The sequence below is a fragment of the Elephantulus edwardii genome, unplaced genomic scaffold, assembly GCF_000299155.1.
Source record: "Elephantulus edwardii isolate Elephantulus edwardi_28Jun2011 unplaced genomic scaffold, EleEdw1.0 scaffold00221, whole genome shotgun sequence".
In the NCBI taxonomy this organism is placed as follows: Eukaryota; Metazoa; Chordata; class Mammalia; order Macroscelidea; family Macroscelididae; genus Elephantulus; species Elephantulus edwardii.
The window spans coordinates 2,540,776-2,563,369 of NW_006399971.1; the positions used below are offsets into that span (position 1 = coordinate 2,540,776).

The window sequence follows — 22,594 nt, forward strand, 5'->3', positions numbered from 1 at the left end:
TCCTTTGCCATTCCCTATCACTCCTCCCTGAGAGAGACTTCACCCTGAGTCATAAGGAAAAGGGGATGGCGTATTCTCTTAGCTACTTCCTGCAGAAGTTCTCTCTTCTGTACTCATGTAACTAAATTTATTTTGGGTTTTCCCTTTAGTACAATAGAGATAAGTGCATTCTGAGCAGAGAAACTAGGACATTTGAAAGGCTTAGGATACCAGATAACCTAAGAGTGGTGGAAAGAAATAGAGAGATAGAGCCTGCAGGTTAAGCAGTTGTGTCTTTCTTCCCCTTCCAGATGGAACGAAGACTTGCTACCATTCAAATGTTTTGAGACAGAAAGGATATATTTTGTCACTGAATATGTTTAACCTTCAGTGGTACAATCATTTAGTAGAAATGCCAAAGCCTTAGATGGGCAGGTTGGCTTGATGATGAACAATAAATTTTATGACTCCATAATCACTCTCTCATAGCTCCATATGTCCCTTTAATTGGCCAAGATTTGTAAGTAAAAAACTCATAAATCTATTGCAGAGGCAATTTGACTCATAGAGACCCTAGAGAACAGAGTACAATTGCTCCATTGGGTTTCCAAGGCTGGTACTGCCACATATCCCCTTTCCCAATCCCACTCAGGAGCAGTTGGAGGGCTTGAACCATCCACTGACTTTTCATTTAGCAGCCAAAAACTTCACCACTCTATTACCAGGGCTTCTCGTTTGGCAAATACTGAACAGAAGAACAGTTGGTGGAAGTGGATGAGATATTGGACAGAAGCTGCACACTGTAAAGAAAATGTACCAAATCAGAGGACAGGCTGAACAAAGATCAAAAGGCTTCAGCAAGGTGAGCTAGAGCTGGGATGAATGGCCTCTAGAGGAAGGGAAAGGCTAAAGATTGTCTCAGCAGTGTTAACACTTGTAAGCTACAATAAAGAGTTCAAATTTCCATTCTAAGGACAACGAGAGGTTACTAAAGGGTTTTAAAGGAGGTCTGGTGGAAAAGTCTATAGCATGTTGTGCTGCTACCAAATGGCTGTGTTTGTCTCCAGCAACTCAAATCTGCCAACTGCTCTATAGTAGAGAGAGAGAAACAGTTTTCTCTCTTTAAGATTTGCAGCCTTAGAAACCCTATAGAGGGTTACTGTGAGTTTTGAGATCAGAGTTTAAGTAAGGAGTACCATGGCTGAATGAAGAGTAAGGATTATTTTGACTACTATGGGGATTGGGGGCTGGTTAATGTAAGTTAAGAAGTAAAGCAACTGAGAGAGACAGGATAAAAGAAGTTGCCTGGATGAAGATGGCAGCGGTGTATATGTCAAGCAATGCTGTTACTATGTGCCATCGACTGAACTACGGCTCACAGCCATCCTATGAACAGCAGATCTGAACCGTGCCCTATCCTATGCCATCCACATATTTAATTGAGTCCACTGTTACAGTCAATGTGCCAATGTATCTCTCTCTCTCTCCTTTGCTGACCCTCCACCATTCCAAGCATGATATCCTTTATCAAGAGCCAGCCCCTCCTAACAACATGCCCAAAATATGATATTAAAGTTTCAACATCCTTGCCTTCCAAGAAGTACTCTGACTGTCCTGGGGAACATCAACTGTAGAGATGGGGAATGTGAGGAGAAGAATCAAAGATGATTCCTAAATTTGCTTGAAAAACAAGGGTAGACAGTGTTGCCATTTACTGAGATGGGGTCACAGTGGTAGGGGCAGTATAGGGAAGGGGGGGAAGAATCAAAGCTCCATTTCACAGGCTTATTCGTTTGGAGATGGTCCTGTACAGTGAAGTAAAAAAGCAAGTAGGACGCTAAATGTCTGCCTCTAAAGTTCTGAGGAGTAGGCTAGGTACAAGAAAAGGTAAAGGAAGACACATGGAAGACAGCAAATCACTGTCTCAGAGTAGCATCATTGTTTCTTACAAGAAAATGGTGTCGGCTTTTGAGTCTCCCCTGTGCAGTTAGCAAGCCTTGTGTGGCCTGGTCCTAGATCCTACCCTCACCTCTCTGATACCTATATCCCTCTTCATCAAGATGCCTGAACAAGTGCACCATGGAGAATAGGAGGTGGAGACCTCTGCTTTTCAGGCAAAGACTGCTCAACTCATGTCTCTTATCCATAAATAACTTCTATTCCAATAAGGAAATTTTCCCCTAGACAGTTGATCTCTAATGCTTCTGATGCACTGGACAAGATTATCTGTGAGAGCCTGACAGACTCTTCCAAGTTTCACAGTGGTAAAGAACTGAAAATTGACATCAACCCCAAACTCCAGGGACATATATTGACTCTTGTGGACACAGGCATTGACATGACCAAGGCTGATCTCATAAATAATTTGGGAACAAATGCCAAGTCTGGTACCAAAGCATTTATGGAGGCTCTGCAAGCTGGTACAGACATCTCTGTGATTGGTTAATGTGATGCTGGCTTTTATTCTGCTTATGCGGTGGCAGAGAAAGTGGTAGTGATTAAAAAAAAACCCACAATGATGATGAGCAATATGCCTCTGAGTCTTCACCTGGGGTTCCTTCATAGTTCATGCTGACCATGGTGAGCCCACTTGCTGTGGTACTAAAAGTGATTTTGCTCCTTAAAGAAAACCAGAGAGAGTACTGAGAGGACAGATGAGACAAAGTAGTTGTGAAAAATCATCTGTAGTTCACAGGCTACCCCATCACCCTTTATTTGGAGAAAGAATGAGAGAAAGAAATTAGTTATAATTAAGCAGAAGAAAAGTGAGAAAGAAGAAGATAGATGAGGAAGAGAAGCCAAGACTGAAGATGTGGGTTCACAGGAGGAGAATGACAATGGTGAGGACAAGAAAAAGGAAACAAAAAAATTAAGAAATACAATGATTGGGAGGAACTGAACAAGACTAAGGCATTTGGATCAGAAATCCTGATGACATCACACAGGAGGACTATAGAAAGTTATACAAGAGTCTTACTAATGACAGGAAAGACCACTTTTCAGTAGGTCAGCTAGCATTCAAGGCACTGCTGTTTATCCTGCACCGAGCTCCCTTTCATCTCTTTGAAAACAAAATGATCATCCGTGGTGTAACTAACTCTGAGATGTGCCCCTTAACATTTCTCAAGAAATGCTGCAACAGAGCAAAATCTTGCAGGTCACCCACAAAAACATCATCAAGAAGTGCCTTGAGCTTTTCTCTGAGTTTTTTTTTTTTAAAAAGGAGAACTACAAGAAATTCTATTAGGCATTCTCTAAAAACCTGAAGCTTAGAATTCATGAAGACTCTACTAAGCAGTGTCGCCTTTCTGAGATACTTCGCTATCATGCTTTCCAGTCTGGAGATGAGATGACATATCTCTCAGGATATGTGTCTCTCATGAAGAAGACACAGAGGTGCATCCATTGTATCACTGGTGACATTATATCACTGGTGAGAGCAAAGAGCAGGTGGTCAATCTGCTTTTGTGGAACAAGTGCACAAGAGAGGTTTTGAGGGTGTGCATTCAACCAAACCTATCAATGAGTACTGTGTGCAAAAGCTCAAGGAGTTTAATGGGAAGTGCCTGGTTTCTTTTACCAGTGAGAGCCTAGAACTACCTGAGGATGAAGAAAATAAAAAGAAAACGGAGGAGAGCAAAGGCCAAGTTTGAGAACCACTATAAGCTCATGAAGGAAATTTTGGATAAGAAGGCTGAGAGGGTGACAATCTCCAAAAGACTTGTATCTTTACCCTGCTGCATTGTGAACAGTACATATTATTGGACAGCCAATATGGAGCAGATTCTGAAAGCACAGGCACTTGAGAACAACTCTACAATAGGCTACATGATGGACAAAAAATATTGGAGACCAATCTCAATCATCTGATCGTTGAGACACTGAGACCGAAAGCTGAGGTGGAAAAGAATGACAAAGCTGTTAAGGACCTGGAGGTGCTATTGTTTGAAACTGCACTGCTCTCTTCTGGCTTCTCCCCTGAAGATCTCTAGACTCATTCCAATTGCATCTACTGCATGGTCAAGGTAGGCATAGACACTGATGAAGATGATGTGACAGCTGAGGAACCCACTATTGCTATACCTTATGAGATTCCCCCTCCTCTTGAGGGTGATGAGGATGCATCTCACTTGGAAGAAGTCAATTAAAGTTCCTACAAATTCAAGCCTCAAGTTGCAATACTTAAAGATGCCTTGGACAAAACAGTAAATGACCTAGGATGTATTAAAAGATGATGGAAAAACTATACAGAGTCACTGTACCAAAGGAACTGGCAAACACAGAAGACATTTCATGAAACAATGTATGAGCAAGAGCCTGTGTTGATGAAGGAAGACGTTCAAGCTGCTCTGAAAGAAGTGGCAAAAAACAAGGCCACAGGAATTGATGGAGTACCAATTGGCATATTTCAACAAAAAGTTGCTGCCCAGGATGTGCTCATTAAGTTGTGCCAAGAAATCTGGATGACAACCACCTGGCCACCTGACTGGAAGAGATCTATATCTGTTCCCATTCCAAAGAAAGGTGATCCAAAAGAGTGTGGACATTATCAAACAATATCACTGATATCACATGCAAGCAAGATTCTGCTGAAGATTATAAAAATGACTGAAACAGTACATCAACAGAGAACTGCCTGAAATGCAGGCTGGGTTTAGAAGAGGTCATGATACTAAGGATGTATAGCTATGTTAGATGGATCTTGGCTGAAAGCAGAAAGTGCCAGAGGAATGTCTTTGTTTCATTGACTATGCAAAGATATTTGTGTGGATCACAACAAATTGTGGCTGACTTCGGGAAGAATGGAAATCCCAGAAGAATTGATCATGCTCATGTGAAACCTATATTTGAACCAGGAAGCAGTCATCAGAACAGAGCAAGAAAACACTGACTGCATGGTTCGAAATTGGGAAGGATGTATGCCAGGGATGTGTCCTATCTCCATACCTTTTCAACCTATATGCAGAAAAGATTATCCTGGAGGCTGGGCTCTATGAGGAGAAATGTGACATTAGGATTGGAGAAGACTCAACAATCTGCTTTATGTAGACGACACAACCCTGCTTGCTGAAACTGAGCAGGACCTGAAGCACTGGCTGCAGAAGGTCAAGGACTACAGCCTTAAATATGGATCAAAGTTCAACATTAAGAAAACAAAGATTCTAACCACTGGGATGACTGGCAACATCATGATAGATGGTGAAGAGACTGAGATTGTTAACAGTTTGAGTTTGCTTGGCTCCACAATCAACAGTACCAGCAGCCAAATTAAAAGAGGAATTGCAATGGGAAAGTGTGCTATCAGAGACCTCTACAAAGTACTGAAAAAAACTATGTCAGTCTGGAAACTAAGGTGCACCTGATCCAGGCCATAGTCTTTACAAGTATTTGCTATGCATCTGAAAGCTAGATAATGACTAGGGATGATAGAAGAATTGATGCCTTTGAGCTGTGGTGCTGGGGAAGAGTACTGAATGTATCATGGACTGCTAGGAGAACAAATAGGTTCGTCCCAGAGAGGGTGAGACCAGGCTGTTCCTTGTAGGCAAGCATTCCGAAGCTTCATCTGATATACTTTGGACATGTTGCAAGATGGGACCAGTTTTTTTGGAGAGGAACACAATGCTTAGGATGGTGGAGGGTCAACAAAGGAGAGTAAGACCCTCAATGAGATGATCGATTCAGTGACTGGGATAGTGGGGGTAGGTGTTTCAGAGACAGTAAGACTGGCACTGGATAGAGCAGGGTTTAGGGCTGTTGTACATAGGGTCTCTATGAGTCGCAGGTGACTCAACAGCACATAACAACTTTAGTTCTTAGTACCAGCAGCCAGGAAATCCAAAGACAAATTCACCAGGAAAATCTGCTGTCAGGGAACTCTCTGGAGTGTTGGAAAGCAACGATGTCAGTCTAGAGACTAAGGTGTTCCTAACCCAGGTCGTGGTCTTCGCAACTACTTGCTATGCATCAGAGAGTTGGACAATGACTAAGGAAAAAGAATTGATGCCTTTGAATTGTGGTGCTGGAAAAGAGTCTTGAACATACCATGGACTGCCAAGAAAACAAATAGGTTTGTCTTGGAGAGGGTGAAACCAAGTCTCTCCTTGGAGGTTAGGATTTTGAAGCTGTATCTCACATACTTTGAGCATGTGGCCAGGAGAGACCAGTCCTTGGAGAAGGACATCATGCTTGGAAGGGTGGAGGGACAGTGCAGGAAAGGAAGACCCTGGATGAGATGGACTGATACAGTGACTGGGGTAATGGGAGTTGGTGTGTAGGAATTTGTGAGACTGGCTCAGGACAGGGCAGGGTTCAGAGATGCTGTACATAGGGTTGCTATGGGTCGCTGGCAACTCAATGACACATAACAATAACAATTGCAACACACACCCATTTCCCTCTATAGTATCCCTATGGTCCCCACAGCAGCCTCCAATCACCCTCTCCCACCTGGCTCCCTCTGCGGACAGCTAATGCTTTTCTTTCTTGTCCCATGTGTAAGGCAGGATGTAAGGGCCTCTGGCCTCATGCCCTTCCTCAAGAATGAGTTTAGATGTTGTGTATTGTGAGTTTTGTTTATTTTGTTCTGAAATTAAAGTACGCAAAATAAAGAAGATACCATTCTATTAAAAAAACAAAACTGTTGGATTACAGGCATATCTAGGTTCAACTGCAGACCACCATAATAAAAAAAAATCACAATAGTCACATAATTTTTTTGTTTTCCAATGCACATACAAGCTATCTTTACAATATATTTGATAGGGTCAATGAAGGACAGGAAGACACTCAACCAGATAGACAGATGGGCTTGAACATATCAGAGATGATGAGGAAAGCATAGGATACCATTACTATGGGTCTTAGTCAAGTCAATGGCATCTAACAATAACAAGAGAACAGTCCATTAAATGTATAGCTGTTTTTGTTGTCATGTGCCATCAAGTTGCCTGACTCATAGTGACCCTATGCACAACAGCTCTGAACCCTACTTCATCCTGAGCCAATTTCACTGTCTCTGACACACCTCATTCCTCTAGGGTTCATAGGATTTTCAAAAGCCTATTACTTAAGAAGTGGACTTCCTAGTCTGTCTTAATCTGGGAGCTCTACCAAATCCTGTCCGTCATGGATAACTCTTATGGCATTTGACACACCAGTGGCACAGCCTTCAGCATCACAGCAACCCCAAGTCACCTCAGTACAACAGACAGGTGCTGTACCTCTTAGAACAATGTTCTCCCCAAACACACCAACAGACCCAAGGTATGGCAGAGTTATGCAAAAGCCAAAACAGTGTTATAATTATTAAAATGTTACACAATGACATGAAGTGAGCACATACTGCTGGAAGAATGGTGTCAACAGACTTGCTTGGCACAGGGTTGCCACAGACCTTCAATTTGTTAAGAACTCAGTATTTGCTAAACTCAACAAAACAAAATACAGTAACATGAACACTGCTAAGTGCCCATTTAGTTTTGCTAAATATTAATAGTGTGTGTTAAAATGGCCTTCCTATGTCACTGCCCTTGGCTTTGCCACATGGCTAGACAGGAACATGGAAAGAGGATGTCTAAGTCTCTCCATAAGGGGACTGGATAGTATTGCCATCTCATCAGGTCTAAACTGAGCAGGTTCAGCAGGAGAAATCTGGAGTTCTTACTACCAGCAAGAAAAGAAGCAGCAGAGAATGTAGCACACATACTTACAGGTCAAGGATTCCTGCATAGGACCACAGCCCTACAACAGAGCAGACACAGCTGTAGTAGAGAACCAGGGACTCAACATGAGACCGCCTTGACCGGGACTGCTGCTCACAGAGCCAATGCCAACAGTCTTTGCCCAAGCCTGCAGGAGGGCTGAGGCTGAGGAGATGCCTTAACTGAGAGGAATGAAACTTTGTTACATTGGCCTAAAAAGCCACAAGTCTGAAAGCTGAAGGGCCTGCAAGCACACTTCAGAAGTTCTCCTGACTTAGAAACTGTATCTTGTTGTCAACCAGAGTTGTAACCTATGAACTTCCCTAATAAATTCCATAATCAAGACTATGATTATGTGAGGTCTGTATAGTTATTATTGCAATGGATTTTGGACCTAGCAGAACAGTAGGACTGATGTTGGAATTAGGATAAGTAGGTGCAGGAGCATGGATTTGTATGTCTGCCTTCATGAGGAATTGGTTTTCTGTTGTGGATGTTGATTATGGGGGCACCTCCCCCTTGTAGTTAGCAGAGGTCAGACCTGGCCATTCCCACATTGCTCTTGCTCTTTTTACAATGTCAAATCTTGGTCATCAGGGTTTTCAAAGGTTTCCCTAGCAATATTCAGCTACTGGGCTATGGTCAGGGCGAAGATGAATGGTGGATAGTTCATCTCAGATAAAGGTTTCTGCCAAGTTAGTATGAAAGAGGAACATAGAAGAAAAGAGCAATTATCATAGAGAATTATAGAATTAACTTCGTAACAAGGAGGTTAAGTAAGAAAAGGTCCAAAAGATAGATTACTCTAGCAAAAGGATCCAAGTTGACAGGATCACAATTCTATTAACTGAGGATTCATTACAGTGGACTAGAGAGAGGCAGGTGCCAGAGGAAAGGGAATTATGTAGTCGTTACTATAATAATAAAAATAAACTATTATTAAGGTCCATATACTTAAGATTTGTTTATCAAGTGAGATAATTTAATTCAAAGGCAGTAGTTCCTGGTTTTGTAGTTTAAGATGGTGTTTATTAAGTAGGAGATTTCCTGAGACAATGCTTAATGTCTGCAGGATCATAAATTATACTGCATGTCTGTCACTGCAGTGGGAACAGAGGTTGGAAAAACAGGGATTTCTCCAAAGGGAAAATAACAGAGGACAGAATTAGCTTGGATTGAAAAATAACAATAATCTAAATTAAAAAAATAAAATGTTACTCCTCATGCAATCAACACAACTTAACCACTTTTAATTTTACCCAGTACTCTGAGCAGTTGCATTCATAGTTCAATCACTTTTTATTGCTATTTCAAGCACAGACAGCTTTCACAATGATTTTTTAATGGCTGTGTAACAGTCTAGTGAGTGAATATATCATAATTTATTAAATCTAATAAGCAAATCATACAAAGGTGTGGTTTTCAGTATGGAAACCCTGTCAAGTCCCACCTCTACCAAAACCCCAGGACCACAAAGTGAATTACTTCACTAACTTTAATTATTACAAGACTTATTACCCAGTACTACATCCCAGATAACACAAGAGGATGGAGTACACAAGTGTGAACACAAAAGCACAGAGAGTATTATGTTTCCACTAGAAATTAAAACTTCAGGGGGAAAAAAATTAAAGAATGAAAAAAGGATTCACGTTTTAACAGGTATGCTTCTTGAAAATATTATGCTAAATGAAAGAAGTCAGACACAAAAGGTCACATATTTTAAGACTGTATTTATACAAGATTGTATTTATACAAAACATCAGACAGAAGGAAAGCAGGTAAGTGGTTGTGAGGGACTAGGAAAGTAGGAGGAGGACACAAAAACACAGAGGTGATAATAGAGGTGATGAAAATATTCTACAACTGTACAGAATAGACTAAAAACATTGATCTATATACTTTAAATGAGTTAACAATTTGTTAAATGAATCATAACACAATAAAGCTGTTATTTTTTTTTAAAAAAAAAAAGTGAAACCAAGAAACAGGATTTCTGACCCCAAAATAAAATTTCCAACTATGTCAAATACTATTTTTTTTTTAAAAAAAAGTACCACATAGAGTTGTTGTTATGTGCCTTCAAGTCAGAAGAGACTCACAGTTGACACCATCTTTCTTCCTAAGAGTAGCAAATTTGAACTTTTGGGTTGGCAGTGGAACTCCGAACCACTAGACAAGAGCTCCCAACATAGAAACTAACCCCCAAACTAAAACCTACTGCTTATAGGATGATTGTGACTCCTAACAACCCTCCATCCAGCTTCTTAGGCTGGAAATCTTTACAGGAGGAGATTGTCTATCTTTCTCCCATGCAGCAGATGGTGGATTTGAACTACTGATCTTTTCATTAGCAGTCCAGAGCTCCTTACCTGAGACTAGAGTACCCAGGATTCCTTATTCATAAAATGAGAATAATAGCACCACCTGGAGCTATTAAAAGATTGACATATCCATGTAAAATACTTAGCACCATTTTGGTATGTGGTATTTAGCACCCATTTAATATATTATCTCCTGAGATAAAATGAAAGCACTAAAACAAAGTATCCTTTAGTTATACTCTTTCAATTTTTTTTTTAATCACCATAAATGCTATACTTTTTCAAGTTTAAGAGTGAGAAGTCTGATACAGGTCTTACACACACTTTCCTCCTTGTCATGTTTATACTTCCTAACAACTGCTCAATATTCTTGTTTGTTAATTCTATCATGTCATGTGCGTCATTTCTGGATCTGTTTGTACCATGTACCAACTGTTTCTTTTTTGGTTACAGGTCTTGTTTTCCTGCAACTTTAGTATGCATGATAATTCTGGATTTTTTTTTTAACTGGTCGTTCTTAAATATTGTTAGGCTTTGTTCTAGGACTAATTTTTAAGCTACTTGGAATGAATTTAATCCACTTCTGGTTTGCTTTTAAGCTATGTTAGGTGGGTCCAGAACAGGTTTTCCCTAAAACAGTCCTACTCCATGCCCAGTACACTGGCATGAACTTTGAAAATAAAGAACTGTCCCCAGTCCTGCATAAAGGCCATAAATTGTTCTACCTCCAATTTTTGAAAACTTTTCTAGGCCTTCTATAGTTTCTTCATAGGAACTGCAGATAAGCACTCAACCAGACTTGAGAAGCTCTTTAATCCTCTAGAGTTTGTGCTCTGTACAGCTCCTTCTCCTTTGATATTCTGCCTAGCATGTTTAAACTGCCTTGGTGTCTTCAACTCTGAACTTTGTCTCCCCAATTCAATGAGACCACCATACACTTTTGGGTCCCCTCTCCTTTCAGTACAACCTGAAAACTCTCTGGGAGAGAGCCGTAAGATGGGGCAATCACAGGGCACCCTATTTATTTCCCCTCTCTCAGGGATCACTGTTTTATACTGCTGGTAGATCTGTTTCTGAAAACTTCTGTTTTGTAACCTTGACAGCTTTTCTGGTCATTTTAGCTAGAAAGATAAATTCAGTCCCAGTGCAATTGGCTTTTCTAACCATTACGTTAGCCCCCTCTGGTCGTGAGTCAACATGATCTTGCAAATCATTGACAGCTGTAGGAGGAGGATAAGAGAGAAAGTGCTTCCAACACTGGGCAGCAAGACGTGAGTGAGACTCAACAGAGACTTTCGGTAGTGGAGAGACCATGGCGCTGCTGTGGAGAGACTCTGGCAAGGTGTGACTTGAAGTTTCTTGCTTTTGTGCTGGCCACAGTTAAAGGTTTTGCTATTCTTGTTAGATGACCGAAGAAGTTGACTTGTAAGTGTTCTGAGGCAAACCTTGCTTGATGATTTGGATTTGACTTCTGAAGTGAAATCAGGCCTTTTATTAATTAAGTAATTGTGTTTTGCTAGTAATCTGACTTGAGACTATTGGACTAAATCTGGACTTGTACTGTGAGACATTCTTTGTCTCTTCCACTCTCCAACCTAATTCCCTAATAAATCTCACTCTTGGTACCGCAACTGAGTAAAGTCTATGTTGTTGTTGTTGTTATGTGCTGTCGAGTCATTTGCAACTCATAGCAAGCCTATGAACAACAGCCCTAAACCCTGCTCTATCCTGTGCCAATCCCACTGCCTCTGACACACCCATCCCGATTACCCCAGTCACTGAATCAATCCACCTCATAGAGGGTCTTCCCCTCCTGCGCTGTCCCTCCACTCTCCCAAGCATGATGTCCTTCTCCAAGGACCTGTCCCTCCTTACAACATGTCCAAAGTATCCCCAGAATCCTTGCCTCCAAGGAATAGTCTGGTTTAACCCTCTCTAGGATGAGTCTGTTTGTTTTCTTGGCAGTCCATGGTACATTCAATACTCTTCTCCAGCACCACAGCTCAAAGGCATCAATTCTCCTTCTATCTTCCCTAGTCATTGTCCAACTCTCTGATGCATAACAAGTGATTACAAAGACCATGGTCTGTATCAGATGCACCTTAGTCTCCAGAGAAACACCGTTGCTCTTGAGTACTTTAGAGAGGTCCCTAACAGCAGACTTTCCCATCGCAACACGTTTTTTGATTTCCTGGCTGCTGTTGCCAAGAGTGTTGACTGTGGAGCCGAGCAAACTAAAGCTGTGAACAATCTCAATCTCTTCACCATCCATTCTGATGCTGCCAATTGGTCCAGTGGTGAGAATCTTTGTCTTCTTGACATTGAGCCTCAGTCCATACTGAAGGCTGCAGTCCTTGACCCTCTGCAGCCAGTGCATTAAGTCTTCCTCAGTTTCAGCAAGTAGGGTTGTGTCATCTGCATAACGCAGATTGTTAATAGATCTTCCACCAATCCTGACACCACACTTCTCCTCATAGAGCCCAGCCTCTCAGATAATCTGCTCTGTATACAGGTTGAAAAGGTATGGAGATAGGACGCATTCCTGGTGTACGCCCTTCCCAATTTTGAGCCATGCAGAGCTACCCTGCTCTGTTTTGACTACTGCCTCTTGGTCCAAGTATAGGTTTCGCATTAGCACGATTAAATGTTCTGGGATTCCCATTTTTCTCAGAGTCAGCCACAGTTTGTTATGATCCACACAAGTCAAACGTATTTGCATAATCAATGAAACACAGACATTCTTCTGGTATTCCCTGCTTTTTTCAGCTGAGGTCCATCTAACATCAGCTACAATATCCCTAGTACCACACGACCCCTTCTAAACCCAGCCTGGACTTCTGGCAGTTCTTTGCTGATGTGCTGTTCCAGTGGTTTTTGGATAATCTTCAGTAGAATCTTGCTTGCATGTGAAATCAATGGTATCGTTCTGTTGTTTCCACACTCTGTTGGGTCACCCTTCTTTGGAATGGGAACAAATATAGATCTCTTCCAGTCAGCTGGCCAAGTGGTTGTTCTCCAGATTTCTTGGCACAACTTGGTAAGCACATCCAGGGCAGCATCTGTTAGCTGAATATCAAACCCATATGACTGATTGAAATAGGTGCAGAAGCATGGGGTGGGGTGGGTAGTATGTCTGACCTAGCAGCCATCTGTTTGCTGCTATGGATATTACTAATCGGAAAAGTTCCCCTTTATAAGACAGGCAGCAGTCAGACATCGTCACTCTCATGTTCCATCTGCTCATTTTGCACCTTGTTATTTCATCGTAGCTGGAAGCAGAAATTCTCAAATTTGAATCTCGATTCCAGATTTTCAAATCATTCTTTCAAGACTACAAGTTTAAGTAATTTTTTGTCTCTCTGGTCTTCATGTTATTTGCAGTCCAGTACAGTAATAGAGGCCCTGTGATATATTTCATCCAGCAATATTCACCTTCCATCCACACAAAGCCAGCCATCAGTCTCACAGATTAAGCACCACAGGAACAAAATAAGTGAAATCACATAGCCAGTGGCTTGCTAGTGCCAGGCTTAGGCTTGATTCTTGGCAAAAACAAAGAAAATACTGTCCCTAACATCAAGAAGCTACTCCTGGAGACAATTTAGAAGTCAAAATGACACAGCTTAAATGGAGAAAAATTAATGGAATAAAATGAACCTTTAATAGTGATCAACACATTTTTTTCTCTCCTTAAAGCCAAAGAATATTTCACGTTTGCAGGCAATATAAACCATCCTAACTCTGCTGGAGTTGGGATCAAGGGAGGGAGGAGAAGAAAATATATTTGTGAATACTCATGGTAATGTTCCAGTTAAACTTTGTATACAATAGAAGGTTGCTAACTTGCAGGCTACAGTTTACAGAACCCTGCTTTAAGACAACATTATTTTTGCTGACATTTGAGCATGTTATTTTTATAAATGATGAGATTCATGAGTGAGTATTGAATGCTTGGTTTTTTGCATTTGGTTTGGGTTTTTTCCCTTCCCTTAATACATTTTTACTTGAAACAAAGTCTTATATGTGTTAAAGGACCCCATTGTTGGGGCATAGTAAGCTTGTTTTGGTCTGTAGAAGAGAAAGCGTTAAACTTGATATGTTTTAAGATAAAATATGTTTTCAAATGTTATTTTTATGGCATATACTCAGCTTGTTTTTCATGGTTTCTGATGTTTTCAGAAAAATAAAAATAAATGTGTTTCCTAAAAAAAAACCCAAAAAAACAACATCCACCTAAATTGGAGATAGCCTGCCTTGTACAACGTCATATTCTAGCTGAATCTTCCAGGCAAGACTGCCTGTCTCTACGACATTCTCTCCAGCAGGAGTCACAGTATGCTTTTTGTTTGCACCACAAGGCCATCATAGAACTAAGTATAGAGTAGGTACATGTATTAAGTTCTTTTTGATTTCTTTCATTTGGCTTGACTTGTGAATGATTCTTTTATTAAAAATTGTCTCTAACAATCAAGAATATCTATACTATTACAATTAATAGAAAGTAATGACTGGAGTGTAACATACTCTTAAGAATGATAACACAAACACTTGTTGATCTAGAAAGAAAACCTCCAAGTTTTATTTTGTAAATGAGTCAAAATTGCCAAACTTAAAAAAGAACGCCCCCCCAAAAAATTTTTTTAAACATTAAAAAAAAAAAAAGAACTGGTCCTAGAAGATTATTGATTCATCTTACTGTTGAAAAAGTTAATTACCCAAAACGCTACTGGCATTCCTCTTTCAATCTAAAGAAAAAGCTCACAGGCACATATAAAAACGTTCCCTTTCTTTATAGTTTCTCCATCACTTATTATTTAAATAAACAGAACTCTCATTGTCTTGTTTCTCTGTCTCTCCTGTACTTCTTATCACCCAAAGCCTGCCTTACCTATTCTAATCATCCCCTCACTGCCTTCAAGCTGGAACCAACTTATAGCTTAGCCTCCCCTCCACTGGGTACCTAAGGTTGTAAATCATAAAGCAGACTGCCCATCTTTCTTCCTCAGAAGCTCTAGTGGATTTGGATTTAAACTGCCAGAGAGGCTTAGTCTTTGGGTTAGCAGTTCTCTTAGGACCTATACAACCACTGTATTATTTACCACCACCAAAAAAAAAGGCAAACCACCAACCAAATCTACTGCCAAGTAGATTTTGAATCATGGAAATCTTAACTGTCTCACAGGATTTCCAAGGCTGTACATCTTTACAGAAGCAAACTTCCACATCCTTCTCCCGTAGAGTCAGTGGTTGGTGGGTTCAAAGCACCAACCTTTTCATTAGCAGCTGAGTGCTTAACCTGGGTCCATATTCACAACCATCTTTAAATGACTTTCTGACAGTCTCTAAATAACTTTTTGTACGAGTTCTGACTGTCAAATGTCATACCTACCTAGAAAAGATAAAAATGGAATATACCGCAATATTTTTTAAATTGTCCAATTAAAAAGACCACCTCACAAAACAAATTCCAAAAAGTTTTAAACTAATGCTTTCAGAACTACAAAATAACCTTGTTCAAAGTGGTAGAAATCTGAAAAGCCATCTAACCTAATCTTTCTCCAAATGAAGAAATACCTTTTATAGTGTTCTTGACAAAACAACACTCCATATTCAGTTGATCCTTTTAAACTCATGTACTAACAAACCAAAAGTTGTTTTGGTCTATATGAAATGGGACCAACTGCCCTACATCCAGATGGTCAGTGTAGCAAAAGAGTGAACAGGGTAAAGTCAGAAAGGGCTCCGTGGTATGACATGTAGCTAAATCTTACCTCCCCATACCTACATTTACACAAGTAACTTTAAAAATCCAAATATGAACTATATATACTTCCCCACTAATTTTTTCTTAGATTCAGCTCATCATTCTACATACTGAAATATTAGGAATCCTGAACTTGTCTATCACCGTATCAGTTAAATATCCATGTCTTTCTCAAAAATCACTAGCACAATAAAACAGCTTCATAGTGTAAAGAAAAGTAGGAGGAATAATGGAGATACACAATACTTGTAAGAAGCTCTGCCATAAAGAGAAAGTGAGAAATAGACTGTAGCAGGATAGGGATTTAGAAGGAGGAGTGATGAGTACTTTGCTTTGTTTTTTAATGACTGAAATAAATTATATGCAAACAGAATAATAAAACTGGGTGAAATATGGCCTGAGAAAAATATTTTCTGTCATATAACTTGACAGCTCCCAATGATGATACCCAGTAATCTCTCACCTTTGAAACTATGAACTCTTACATTACCTGAGCCGTTTTCACTCAAAGTCCCATTTTCATATGCCACTGTTTATAAAAAGAAGAGTCAATTTCAGGCTTAATAGATTTATTGGGGGGAAAAAATCTACCAATATACATACACATACACAAATATTTATGTTGCTCTTTGGCACTGTGGCCTTGGTTCTGACTCACAACAACCAAAACAAAACAGAATTAAAAAACAAAAGAGTCAAAACAGAATTCAACACTAACTGGTGCTGCACCATCCTCATAATCATTGCTAAATTTGGGCCATTTTTGAAGTCACATTTGTTAAGTGTCTTCCTTTTTCTTGCTGAGCCTCTAGTTTACCAAGTATGAGATCTTTCTTCAGGGACTAGACTCTCCTTAGGTAACACGTCCTAAGCACATGACAAGCCTTACCAAGCTTACTTTTAAAGAGCCATTTGGCTGCCTTCATTCAACCCAGTTTTGTTTTTCTGGCAATTCATGGTACTTCAATAATTCAATCTCAATCTCTCTTTACACACACACACACACACACACACACACACCCCTAAAACCAATTTTCAAAAATCTTTATGGAATCCCAACAGACTAATTTTTTTTAAAATGCTTCCTGAATCCCAACAGTTAGCAAGAGGGTAGATAAGTATACCACTTGATAAAGTTGCTAAGGTTCAGTTCTGAAAAATCCAATGCAAAGCAAAAAGGAGCTGATACTAAATCCTTTTCACTAGCACATCTGCATACTTAATTACACCATCTACAAAGGGCCTTTTCGTTGCCCAACCCCCACTCTAGGCTTAAACAAAATGTTAGTGTGAGCACAAATAAAGCACACTTAGAATGTCTGCACCACAGGAGACACTTGCTAGACTGCTATGCAAAGTTATTAGACATTTGTTTCAAGTTTTAAGCACAACTCTGTTCAAGTTTAAGTAAGTGACTGGTAAGAAGGCTAACGTGAGCTGTACATAAAAAAAAGACATACTCCTTCAAAATTTCATTTCTTAAAATGAATTATTGCAAAAGTATGAAATTTGTTAATGGCAAACAAATGAATCCCCATTTACCAATACATTCTAGTTAAGGACAAAAAGTATTGTCAAAATAAGAACTTTGTAGGTGAAATTCATTTAATAAAATATATCACTGTCCAAAATGTGTACATTTTAAATAACAAAGCATCTAAGGAAAAAGTGTCATACTGCTTTCAAAAGTAAATTAAAACATATTCAATAAATTCATACATGCCTAACCAATAAGGGACATTGTAAAATAACTATAATAAAGGTTTCTAATTTCAGAAATCACGTCACAGATTTAAAATGTTCCATACTGTTACATTCAAAAGAATTATAATTTTTTTTTTTAATCTTTATGTTCTTTTCTACGCAACACACTTAAAATGAGCTTTGGCTAACTTCATAGATGTACTGATCACACAAATATTCTTTTTGTGTTAAAAATTCTGTCTCCTAACTTTTTTTATAATTTGAACAACACTGAGCTTTAGTGTCAGCATACTCATATAAAAATGTTCAGATTTTTCTTGACCTCAAACACATTAGAATAAAGGTTTTAGTTAAATGTAGTTCTTTTTTCTTAAAACTTTTTAAAGCTCATTAATTCAAGGACACTATAAAACACTCAAAGCTTGATTACAATTTTGAAATCACCTCCTTAACCTGAACAATTAAAAGATATTTCCACCACTATTCTTGTTTTAAAAAATATATTTTCCCCCTGCACAACCAGAAGAATGTATTAAATTTCATATACACAATTTGTGTTGTTGTTGTTGTTATTATGCCATCGAGTCGCTTGCGACTCATAGGAACCCTATGTACAACAGCTCTAAACTCTGCTCTGTCCTGTGCCAATCTCACTGTCTCTGACACACTCATCCCGATTGCCCCGGTCACCGAACCAATCCATCTCCCAGAGGGCCTTCCCATCCTGCGCCTGCCCTCTACCCTCCCAAGCATGATGTCCCTCTCCAAGGACTCGTCCCTCCTTACAACATGACCAAAGTATGTCAGATGAAGCCTCAGAATCCTTGCCTCTAAGGAGCAGCCCAGTTTAACCCTCTTCAGGATGAATCTGTTTGTTTTCTTAGCAGTCCATGGCACCCTCCGCACTCTTCTCCAACACCAAAGCGCAAAAGCATGAAATCTCCTTCTATCCTCCCTGGTCACTCACTGTCCAGCTCTCTGACGCATAACAAGTGATTACAAAGACCATGGCTTGTACCAGAGGCACCTTAGTCTCCAGAGACACACCGTTGCTCTTGAGTACTTTAGAGAGGTCCCTAACAGCAGACTTTCCCATGGCAATACGTCTTTTAATTTCCTGGCTGCTGGTGCCAAGAGTGTTGATTGTGGAGCCAAGCAGACTAAAGTTGTGAACAATTTAGAAAAAAAATTAAAATTTACAAGACCACAACAACTAGAATGTACATCAGAGTCCATGCAGTCACCATGTCAACCCATCTTGCTGGTGATTTTTCTCATTTTCACTGACCCTCCACCTTTCCAAGCATGATATTTCTTTCCAAGCCTCTCCTAGCAACATGGCCAAAGTATGAGAGTTGAAGTTTTGCTATTCTTTCCTCCAAGGAGCACTCTGGCTGCACCTTTTCCAAGACATATAAATGTCTGAGGACCTCTCAAATTACCAGTAGGCTCCTACCTCAATATCATAAGAAAACTTAGAGCAACTTCATGTGGTAAAGATACCAAATGTAACCTCCCTAAAGAACAGGGGAGTTGCTGGGTAATGCAAAGGGTTAAACTTTCACTATGGCTGAGAACTGAAAAGAATGGAGGTTTAAGTCCACCCAGAGGTATCTCAGAAGGAGGGTCTGATGGTCTACTTTCAAAAAAATCAGTCATTGAAAACTCTATGGAGCACAGTTCTACTCTGGCATACAAAAGGCCTGCACAAGCTGAAATCAACAACTGGTTTTACAGAACCAAGGAAAAGAAAAGAGAAGCTCAAGGGAACTGACCTCAGACTCAGCCTTCATAAGCACTGCCCTACTTTGTTCCTTTTGTTGCAGTCACTAATTTAGAGATTCATTTAGGTTAGCAAGTCTCCTCATTTAAGAATGCAGAAACTAGTTAAGCCTTTAAACAACCTTTTAAGAAAATTAATCATCCTTCTATTTTATAGAGGAGAAAACTGAGGCTAAGCAGCTCAGTTACTTTCCCAGTGTCACACTAGATATACAGACAGACTCAGAACCTTTAAATCCACACTACTACTTCCCCAGTTGAGAAGGACTAAACTTCACCCACACATCAAGAGCATATTAGTTCCTAATGACCTTCTCAAAATATGAAGCTTTTGCTTGGAGTGGCAGGCAAGCAAACAAGTCATTTTAGCACAGAGGACATTGTGGACACAAGAATCAAAAATGAGGGTCATGGATTTTAGATGTCTGAGGGATCCAAGGCCCAGAGACAAACCACAGATTTCAAAACACTGCATAGGGCCAGCTCTTGCTCCAGAACTGCTTGCATCTCTTCCTCTTCCTCTCTCTTCCACGTGATCATCAAGGTTCTCCACACCAGAAAATAAGCTGTCATTGTTAGTGCCATAGTTTGGCAACATTATGTGTCCAACCCCTGTGACTGGCACAGAGCTGGCACACAAATATTTACTGAATGAAGGAAAGACACAGTTATTTCTGTGAGTAAGCTGTAACTGTATCTGCTGATTCTAATAAAGTGGGGACGAAAAATGCATTTAAAAACCTATTGCCTTTGAATTGATTTCAATTCATGGTGATACTATAGGAAAGAGAGGAACTGTCTCAGTTTCTAAGACTAATCTTTATAGAAGTAGATGCCACATTTTTTCCTGCAGAAAACCTGGTAAGTTAGAATGGCCAATTTTTCTGTTAGTGCTTAACCACTGTGTCACCAAGGCTTCTTAAGTATTTGATTATTGGATTATTTATCATCAAATTTTGAAAGGCTGGCTTAGGTAGAGTGTAAGCCTTATATGTTTCTTTATCCCCTGCTTCCAAAAAAGACAATATTTTTATAACACAAACACAGATCTCACAAAGACTATGATGCTTTCATATTTCAAAGTATAAAACCAAACATCATTACTTTATTTAAGTTGCCTTTTTAACATGAACAGCAGCTTTAAAAAAGTTGAGCCTGCCACAAAACAACACATACTTCACAATGCAGAAAAAGTTTCCTTAAAAACATGACTAGTAATTCAGCCAAATATATTTTAGGGTAAATAACTAGTTAATAGAGTCCATGTTTATAGGAAGACATCACAGTAAAAGAAATAGCTTCAATGAAAATATTTTTTAAAGGTCTTTTGGTCTCCACCAGTGACCTGAAGAATTGGCTATTTGCTGGCATCAGATTCTTCACAATGTGAATTTTTTAGGAGTTACAGTACAGTAAAACTACTGGCGCACAACAAGACCCAAAAGCAAGAAGATGCTCCTTTTCCTCTTGTATCCCGTCTCCCATTTGCCATTTAAGAAAAACGGCACGTTTTTACGTTCAAAAGGCCTCATCCTTGCAGATCCAATGCAGTATTAAGTCTGTGACTTCAGGAACAAACCTGCTAATTCCAAAATACAGGCTAAGAGCTCATCCACCATGAATTAGTTTTGCTATCTCCCATCAACCTCCTTTGTCTGAGCGGTCCCTGAAACTCGCAGTTCAATGCCCTGCTGTAAACAAGCTATTTAAACGAGAAAACCCAAAAAACCCGTATTTTAAATCTTTAAACATTCATGGGCAAAACCCAGTCCTCTTCTGGAACCTTACTCCCCAACGGTGGACAGGCCCGGCTTTGCGCGGAGGAAACCTCGACCCCGGCGTCGCCAGCCGGGTGGAGCGGAGAACCAAGACCCCCGGCCGGCGCTGCCACCTCCGCACGCAAAGCGCCGGGGTGAGCGGGGCCCCGGGCCGCTCCTGGCAGGCACTCACCTCCGTGGATGGGCAGCGGCGCCAGCACCTGCCCACGGACCTCGGCCTTGGGCGAGTCAAGCCCGTAGCGCCTGCGGTCGATGCGGAACGTGAGCGGGGTGCCACGGCCGGGCTCCTGCACCGTCACGTTGATGAGCGCTGTGTAGTATTCCTGACTCGCGTTGTCCGCTCGAGCCGTCCAGAGGCTGCATGTCAGCAACGCAAGAGCCGCTAGCCGGGCCGGGCCGGTCCTCGCCGCACCACTCATGGTCCCTCCGGCCACTGCCGACCGCGCACCGGGATCCCGGGCCAGGGGCCAGGGCCGAGAGGCGGGGCGGGCGAGGCCGGGTGAGCCAGCCTTTTCAGAGAATGCAGATTAAACAATATTGGTGTAACCCAGATATCAACTAGAGCTCCAAGGCTGTTTGCTATTTAAACAATATGGGTCTGAATTAAGTCTCAACCATCGAAAGTTCTGTGCTTTAGCCAGGTAATTTAGTGTCCTAACAAAATATGACACAGTGAGTATCTCACATTTCTGAAAGCTAGAAATTTAAATCAAGAACTTTTAGCTGTGTCAATCCATCCTGAGGACTCTGCGGCAAGAACTGTTTTTGTGCCTATTTCTCAGCTTCTAGTTTCTCAGCCATCCTTGAGGGTCTTTGATTCACAGATGCATCCAAACATGTCATCTTCCCCTGTGTGTACCTCTCTGTGGCTGTTCTTCTATTTAATAAGGATGTTATTATGAGCTGTTGACTTGGGCCCATAGCTGACCTTCCAGTGAGTTTTCAGAGGTTGTAAATCACACAAGAGAAGATGGTTTATTTTTCTTTCTTAGAGCATCTGGTGGATTTAAATTACTTGCCTTTCGATTGGCAGTGCAACTCCATATCACTATGCTTCCTCTTATAAGAGTGTTGTTGTTATGCCCATCAAGTCTCCCATGACTCAAAAGGACCCTATGGACAACAAATCTGAACCCTATCCTATCCTGTGCTATCTTCATAATCTCTGAAATACTCAAACCATTGTTACAGTCACTGTGACAATCCATCTGGCTATCCTTGGTGGTCTTGGAGTATATTCCAAACAGTGGAATGGCTCGGTCATAAAGAATTTCTATGTTCAGTTTTTTTTATGAAACGAAAAACTGCCTTCCAGAGTGGTTGTACCATTGTACAACCTCAGCAACAGTGTAAGAGAGCTCCTATCTCTCCTCATCCTCTCCAACTTTTATTGCTTGCTGTCCTGTTAAACTTTGCCACTGCTACTGGAGCGAGATGGTATCTCATTGTGGTTTTGATTTGCTGTGTATTTTTTTTTAATTGGTGAAAGCAGGCACTAATGTAGGTCTTTTAGAAAAATAAAACGGCATAAAGCAAATTTTATTTTTTTATTGAGAAAAA

General features: G+C 40.4%; 1 protein-coding gene across 1 annotated transcript in view; it reads right to left on the bottom strand.

The window, feature by feature from the left end:
- The window catches only part of RNF130 (ring finger protein 130), a 175,875-nt gene extending 154,338 nt beyond the window's left edge, over positions 1 to 21,537 (bottom strand). Inside the window, 1 exon segment of the mRNA XM_006898119.1 lies at positions 21,207 to 21,537. Within this exon segment, the coding sequence (XP_006898181.1) occupies positions 21,207 to 21,453 (247 nt within the window). The 5' untranslated portion in view covers positions 21,454 to 21,537.
- Between the last annotated feature and the right edge of the window lie 1,057 nt (positions 21,538 to 22,594).